The sequence below is a fragment of the Plectropomus leopardus genome, chromosome 1, assembly GCF_008729295.1.
Source record: "Plectropomus leopardus isolate mb chromosome 1, YSFRI_Pleo_2.0, whole genome shotgun sequence".
Taxonomy (NCBI): domain Eukaryota; kingdom Metazoa; phylum Chordata; class Actinopteri; order Perciformes; family Serranidae; genus Plectropomus; species Plectropomus leopardus.
The window spans coordinates 18,975,108-18,983,530 of NC_056463.1; the positions used below are offsets into that span (position 1 = coordinate 18,975,108).

General features: G+C 41.6%; 1 protein-coding gene across 1 annotated transcript; it reads right to left on the minus strand.

Annotated features, from left to right (window-relative positions):
• Positions 1-4,442: 4,442 nt before the first annotated feature.
• Positions 4,443-5,888, minus strand: rassf10b (Ras association domain family member 10b). Its single transcript, XM_042490783.1, has one exon. It carries the CDS (start codon positions 5,886-5,888, stop codon positions 4,554-4,556), a length of 1,335 nt encoding a protein of 444 aa, XP_042346717.1. The 3' UTR covers positions 4,443-4,553.
• Between the last annotated feature and the right edge of the window lie 2,535 nt (positions 5,889-8,423).

Here is an 8,423-nt window from a genome sequence, read left to right on the forward strand (position 1 = left end):
AGGATTCAAACCGCCCCTTGGTTGAACTAAGACACATAGTTGGCAAAGACCTGTTCCTTGTCTGGCTGGTCGCGCACTGAGGTCCTCTGGAATGGGGATCTTCAGTACCTCGTCCATGTATGCTGCTGGGTCCATCAGGTCAGCTACAGACCCTGTGTATAACATGGCAGTGTGAAGTAACAAAAAGTGACATGAAAAACAGTTACCTGCATCTAATTTAAGTTATCAATCCATTTAATTATTTGGGTTCAGATACGGCTTAACATCCACAGAGATTGTCTTGACTGACTCTCAATAATAGAACGTTATATAGAGGTTACCATAGCGCCTGAGCCTACAATAGAGGCTACCCATATTAACCATGATGCTAATGCCAGGTTGAACTGGCTAAATACACAGTAAAGCAGCTTAAACATGGCAAAATCTACCGGCCCTGGGACTGAAGTTGAGTCTTGGAGAGTTGGTACTGATCCATTCTTGAGCGCCAGTTTTGAAGTGAAGAGGTGGTGTGGCTTCTCCCCTTCCTGTGTCACAAAGGGACCAAAAAATGACTGTTGCTTCTGGCCAGACAATTTCTGAAAGGTGGAGCAAGCAAGACAGGGAGAGGATATCATTTTCTCATTTTTAGGGGGTGTTCACAACCGGGGGACACATATTTTCATTGGAAAACCATAAAAAAGTGTATTTTGCATAATATAGGACGTGTAAGTGGCACAAATGCTGGGGTAAGAAAGCCTTAGCAGTTATGGTTCGGCAACAAAAGTACTTGGTTAAGGTTAGGAAAACATCTCAGATGTCACTGGAAAGCACCTGGCATTGAGTAGCACTAACCTGGGTGGAAAAACAGTGTCGCTAAAAAAAACATCTGGCTTTTTGTGGCACAAATGCTACAAACGATGTTTTTTGATGTCTCTGTCAATGTCTGGAGTTTGTTGGATTTATCCACCTCCTTTCCCAACCATTCAAAGCAGACCTTAACACTTTTTTTTGTCTCACTTTGTTATAAACTTAGTTATTCTAAAGCCTGTGCGCCTCACAAAGACACTAAAAGGTGCACCAAGCAGTGTATTTCCACGCCTTGGAAGTGAGCGCACACAAATACAAAATTGCATTAAGAAACTCAAGATTTCTTTAGATTTCGATAAATCTGTGCCGAGCAGTAACCCCGGTCTCTTACAGTGCTTCCTTTGATTTTGACCTGCTGCTAACTAAGATAACTCATTGGAGTATTGCACTAATCAGAATGTGATTGAATTAGCAGCATTTGTGCAAACACACCACCTGCTGACATGCAAAAGTCTCTTCTTCAGTATTCTTCAGGATGTCATTTGCTCATTTAGATGGAGTTGAGGCATGGAGAGAGTTCCACAGCTCATAATGGAGATAACTGAGCTGACATAATGATTTAGTGGCCATGCAGAGACCTCTGGTCTCCTGCTCGTACCACCAGATGAAACTCTCTTCCCCGTCCACGAAGAGCCAGAGTTGGGAAGTCTTTCTGCTTAAAGTGTGCTTCCCTCACTGGCTCCTACCTCCCTACTGCTCACCTTCATGACCTCCCAGCAGAAAGAGTCAGATGGCAGCAATGCCTCAGTAACTTTAACCTCTGATAAGCTGACCTGTGAACTCTGCGAGGACCCTAGAACAAAGACTGTGACATTTTCTTTGTTAAGGTCTGGCATGTTTTTGTAAGCGTGCACAGGGAATTTTATGCATATGCCGGGGAACTGAAGTGAAAGGCCAACATTTGGATATACTTGTGTGATAACAGAGACAGAGGCTATCAGACAGCTCTCTCTGTAGAGAGAAACATGTTCAAATCATGACTGACATTTCTCAAAACCTTTTGTCTCTTTAATTATGCCAGCTCAGCGACAAGCTTTAGAGAGTGACACTTCAGATTTCTCTCAAGTGGCTCTGGAGTTCTGGGGGACCCTTTTCCATAAAATCAAAAGTCGACCTTTGTGCAACCCCCCACTCTGCAATGTGGGAAACACGGCGGACTTCACCACAGCTCTGAAACAAAAGACACGGAATGCACTCGTGTTTTCCTCTGAGAGTGCTGTGCGTTGTATTACATTTGCACTTGTCACATATGTGACATAAAGGGCTTTTTTCTTCTATCAGGTCAGGCTAATTTATGTTCTTCTGTTTAACAAAGTGGCAAATGAAAGGAGAGCCACATGAGAGAGGAGAGTGCTGCTGTGTGTCAAGAGGCAGGAAGGCTGCCATTCACAGGGCATGTAATACAGTACTTCCCTTGTTTGACAATGATGCTGTCCTAAATTCAAAGGACAAAGACACTTGAGATGGCTTGTGTCTGTGTGTGTGTCTCTGTGTGTGTGTGTGTGTGTGTGTGCGTGCGCGCGCACTGTGTGTTCATGTTCATTGTATTTCTATCTTTGTGAGGACCAATTTGAGTTTCAGACCCTGACTGTGAGGACATTTTTGGAAAACTGGGGATGTTTGGGTCCCACACATGCAGTTTCAATACTTTTAAGTTATGGATGGCAGATTCAGTGTGTCATTCAGTCTCAAGGTGCCTTACTTTTTAACAACATCTAGTCACTAGGAAAAAACGTTGGCGTATGTTTTTGCAAACCATGGATGAGGTACATTTGCATGTTATTGTGTAGTTAGTACATTTCAGCAACACTGTGGTGGTTAGGTTTAGGCCAATAACCACTTGGTTATGGTTATAAAAAGATCATGTTTTGGCTTAAAATGCCCTATTTGTTGCACAATCCCATCTGTCTTGATAAAAACTGCTTTTTGTGGCACTACTTCTGCCACCGGGTCACTGCAAAACACCCACATTTGAAGCATAAAACCTGCTTGAAAAACACTGACAGGTCGCTACACAATGCCCATGTTTTGAGCCTAAAAAGCTGTAGGGGAAACCATCAGTTGGTCAACACCCTTGTTTTGTGCCTAAAAAACTGCTGGAAACATAACAATGACTCGCTGCAACACAGTTTTGTCCCCTCCAGATTCAAAAATCTTTCTAATTGCTTGTCGAAAGGGATTTAGAAAAGAGATTTACCTTTGTTTGATCTGTCAAAACTCCACTTTGACAGTAGGTGGTTACAAACTGGATGGAGAGATGTGCCTCGCCTTGGAGGTAGTAATGTAATTCCTACTGTGTGGAGCTGTTGGGTTTCTGTCGGTCACAGCTGCTGCTCTGTAGCAGATTAACACAGCGGGTTGTTTGGTCTGTGAGTTATGGACAGTTTCTGTGTCCTTTTGTGAAAACTAAAGACCAAGTTGACAGAGGGAGGCTGCAGAGCATCTTAGAGAATATGCTCAGTAATTTCAAAACATGCATTGTTGCTAAAACCTGAAAGTGAAACTTATCTATGTGCTCTTCAACGCCAGACTCCAATACTGAGGTTTTTAGTGAAAATGCATGCTTTTCAGAAATACTAAGTATCCGACTGGATAAATGAGACTTGGATTATACTGCAGGGTTTGTTTGAAAGTTTATAAACAGATATGTTGATATTTGCTTCTGTTGAATGTGGTCAATGTGGTTAACCTAATTAATCAATAAATTAATGTATGATCGATTGATGAGCAAATTATCATTTTATGGCTGAGGTACTCTCTTAATGTTTTGTTTTGCTAATAACTTTAAAAGGAACTGGAAACACATGACAGGATTGACAGGAAGAAGCTGCCTATCGATACCTTGATGATCAGAAAGTCTCTTGGGAGTGCCAGATTGAAAATTGTGATACTGAACAATGTCAAACCCATGTTGCTGTGTAACACGGTACTCTGGGAGGACAGACTTTAATCCAAATGATCCTCTAGTATTCACTTCTATATAACAGTTATGTAACAGTGTCATTGCTCAGTCATTGTATATACTGAGAAAATACCTTCAACATCTTTTATTCTTCCTATGTTTTTGAATAATTTAATACACCTTTTATGAAGTAGGCACACAATTCCTGGGACACAGGTAGAAATGTATCCTTCAGTGTTATCTTATGTGTCACTGTGTATTCAAATATAATGCAGCACATGGGCGGGTTTATCAAGGGACGAAACTCAATACTGTTTGTAATCCTGTTTTAATGTTTTGTACTCTCTAGCACCAAGCCTAGAAACGTCTTTGGGTGGTATATAAATTCATGAAAAAGCAGTAGTATCATATTTTCTGCGTAAACCCCAGACAGAAGGTGTTTTTCAGAGGCTGCGGCAGAGATGTCACATACTGTACCTCACTGAATATAAACAGAGCATTTGTGTTTATGTGAAAAAAGGCCTTAGACGATGTTTCAAAGCTAATAAGGACAAATAAGGACTTAAGAGTTCTTAAACCAGTTTAAGAAGGTCATCATAGAAATATAGGATTATGTGAGGACTGTTGTGATGCATACAAAGCTTCTTTTAAAAAAGCACAACTTCAGTTTATCATCAGTGTGGAAATATTATTGTGAACTTAAGTTTACTTCAGAGTAATTATGAGCCCTGAGATTGTATAAATGTGTTCTTTTTCTGGTTGAAAAATGATCAACAGTCAGATAAGTGACTTCCAGATAAAATCCCTAAACCAGTGACTCCCACACAGGGTGGCCGTCTGACTCCTGACTGTGCAGAGAACTTAAGCCAGTGTCTGAGTCGTCGTCGTTCAGGCTGTGAGCTTTGGACAGACCCCTGGCCTGCTCCACCCACTCACTCTTCCTCTCCAAACTGCTCATCATCCCCATCTTATCATCTGTCCCGTGGCTGCATCTCTCCTCACTGACCGTCCCTTCCTCTATATCCAAAGTGTTCACTTTCTCCAGCAAATCCCTCATCTCCTTCTCCCTCGCCCCGCAAATCTCCTGGGTCAGCTCTAAATCGCTCCTAATAGCTTCTAAATCCGTGTTGAGGCGCAGACCGATGTACAAACTCGCATCTAGCTGTGTTCTGATCCTCTCTTCTTCCAAAAGCAGCTCGTTTTCTGACGCCGTGTCTGTCGCTGTGCCGGAGAGGGATGCTGCGCCCTCGCTTGGCTCTGCGTCTTTGCCCTGCAGCTCCTCTCTCCTCCGCCGCATCCATCGGTGGTTCAGCTCCTCTTGAATCTGCGCCGCGAAAATGTCTATAAGGGCTTCCTGCTCCCACAGCTCATCTTGTAGTCTCACAATGTCCTCGCACTGCCGGACATACTCTTCAAACTTGGCAAGAGTCTCAGCTGAACATACTGTGTCTCCCCCTCGGCTGCCACCCGCAGCAGCATCCACTAAATACGTGTCCTGTACATAATTAACCCCGTGTCTTTTAATTCTGTCGAAATGCACCTTTGCCTCGCACCTTTCGATGTCTGCGTCCAGCTCTGTAATCCTCTGGATCTGCTGGCGGATCGTATGATCCTGAGAAATCACAAGATGAACCAAAGTTTCCATCTTTTCCGCAGAGCTCGCGTCTCTCTGCGCCCTTTTTTTGTTGATCTTCTCCAACTTTCTGAAAGCTTTCCGGACGATCCGACGCTGTTTCTCAGGTGAGATGCCACCCATGGGAGGTCGCGCGGTCCCCTTGGTGACACAGGGGCTGTGTTTGCTGAGCACCACGCGCGCCTCTGCGCTCCGGGCTCCATGGTTCGCCAAAGAAGCCTCGCTCTTCACCAACACAAACTTCACATTGCTCTGCTCCTCTCCCCAGGCGACCCAAAGCCTCAGTATCTTGGTTTTGTTTGGTAAAATCCTCTCAAAGCCTCTCCATTTCTCCACGATGCAGTAAGACTGGGAGCACGCCGCTGTTGAGAGGCCGTGCTGTGATTTCTGTTCCCCCAGAAGCACTTCGACAACATCAGCGCAGGTTGTGCGCTTTGACAAGCCGAAGACGAGCTTCTCCTCACGGCAGACCCACACTGATATCCTACTCTCCTCCGGCTCCATCATGACCGTCTGTTAAACTCTTGCACACAGAAATAAGACAAAGGTCATTCTTAAAATAGATTTATATCCGCATGTCCGGAGAAAAGCGCAGCCGAGTCCACACTCATCTCTGTGTGCATGCGCGCTGCGTCCAGGACGCATGTGGGAAGTTTCTGATGGAGCTGCAGGTTTCGAGCTCCATGTGTCCTTCTGTTCACTTTAATGAGGCCAAGTCGGGGAAATACTTCTGGTGCGTTTATGCTGCGCCCTCACGAGCCTGTCTATGATCACATGACTGCCACCAGCAAAGAGTCAATAACCAGCTGCAGTATTTTCTGAGGCATGTCGGAGGTTTATGGTGGTTAAGATAAAAAATAAATCCAAAAATTAAATTGCATAATCATTTAAGAATATAGAAAAGGCAAAACTACTAAAACTGAGTATTATTGCATCAAGTGGCAGTGGGAGATGATTGAGATCAAAGTATAGAAAATTATTTTTTAATCTTCATCAAAGTAATTTTATTATTATTATCATTCTTTTTATTTACTGGCATATCAGTTTTGGTTTCATCCACCCCTTGGTGGACAGGCCCGTTAACAAGCTAGCATGATAATAATAAACCTCATATATATCACCTTTTCTAAAAAGTGCTGTATTGAGGGAAAACTAAATGATGGCAAAATTAACACCACAGTTAAATTAAAGCCAGCAAAGTATGGGATAAAGTACAACACAATAAGAAGACAGTCAAAAAAATAATTTAAAAAATGCTTAAAACATAATGAAAATGGACCTTACATAAATAAAAGACAAAAAAAACTTGGTTTTTTTTTCAGAGGTGATTTAACACACTGAGTGTTTGTGTGACAGCTCAAACCTGGCTCCTTCTCTCATTCATCTCTATGCTCTCATGAAATAAGTTATGAAAACATTTTCAACTGACACTTTCACCTCATCTGGCAGCTGTTTGTATCCATACTTATCTTTCTCTTGAAATATATGCCACCTTAAAAAGACACGCCTTCTGAAAACTGCACAGAGACATGACACGTGATAGTGTTAACATGAAAAATATTGCCTAGATTAACATTTTGTATTTAACCCTTATATTTTGACCTTATTTGAGAAAGCCACAGGTTGTGAGTCTATACATTCTAAACTACGAACAGTGGCATATGTTCACATTATGAATAACTTTATAAATTATGAATAAATTCAGACAGAAGCGGGGAAAAAAACAACGGTTTATTGCAGAGCAAACACTTCCTGCAGTCGTCAAGGCTTTGCAGCAGAGACACAAAGAAACTTACAATCAACCCCATTCAGAGATCCGCGTGGAGCAGCTGTTACCTCTCCTTCTGTTGGATTACACTTTGTTCAGTGATCTGAATATTCAGGGTCAGTTTGGTTTTGCTGTTGTGAGGTAGAGGGGAGAGATAGATATTGGATTGTGTTAATGGCATTTTAAGATATAGCGGGAATACTTGGTTGGGAACATTAAAGTACTGAGGAGGAAGCGTGTCGACATTTAAAGGACGTCTGACTCATGTCCACTGAGTTTGGTATGTATGGCCTTGAACTACAGAATACAGAATAGATATTTGGCTTGTATCCCTCTTAGTTCAGGAGTTTTTACTCTTAAGGGTAGAGGGCTTTATAAATGACCACACGGTGGTGCTATACACTGAACTCCACTGGGTATTTCTTAACATTTCTTAACTGCAGAAAAACCTCGGTTTTGAACCCTCTCACGTTTAGTCTGTACCATCAGTATGTTTTGAAAACTTCCTACCTGTGGTGCAACAATCACAACTTTTCTTTTTACTTTTTGGGAAACTATACTGTGACATCTTTATCACATACTACACTATGACATTTTGTATCACTTTTTTAAAAATGACATGTATTATTTAATTTTTTGGTATGCTGTACTATGACATTTTCATGACATACTATGCTATATTTTTATCATTTTTTAATTACAAGCTGTCACATTTTTAACTTAAACTATGAAATTAAGGCTTTTTTAAAAATCCTGAAATACATGAAATGAGTGCATTATTTCTTCAACACGTGAGTAAAACACAGTAACCCAGCTTAATGCCCTGCTTAGGGAAACACAAATGGCACAGAATGAGCCAAATGCAATATGTAAACATTTAACAATACTCTCTCATAACTGATTGTTTTTTGCAATAGTACGTGATCTTAACATCTAATATTGTTCACTGATATTATCCCACACATTTTAGCAAACAAGATGGCAGGCTTATGGGAAACAACAGAAAACTGGCCTCTCACAATGTCACACTCAAGTCTCTAATGCAGGACTATTGTAACCACAATATCTAATAAGAATTTACCAAATGTGTTGACTTATTTTGGTCTGTTTTTACCAAATAAGCAGGAGCTCTTCTATGCAGCAATAGTGGGAGTGCTGCTGGCATCATGTGATTTGACACTCAGTTTACCCTTTGGAAACAGCATATTTTATATAGGTTACAAGTGCATACTACACTATGACATTTTTTATCATTTTTTGTACTGACTGTTTTT

What these genes read in the sequence shown, in the direction of transcription:
- rassf10b (XM_042490783.1), bottom strand. Translation starts at nt 5,888, where the DNA reads ATGATGGAGCCGGAGGAGAGTAGGATATCAGTGTGGGTCTGCCGTGAG.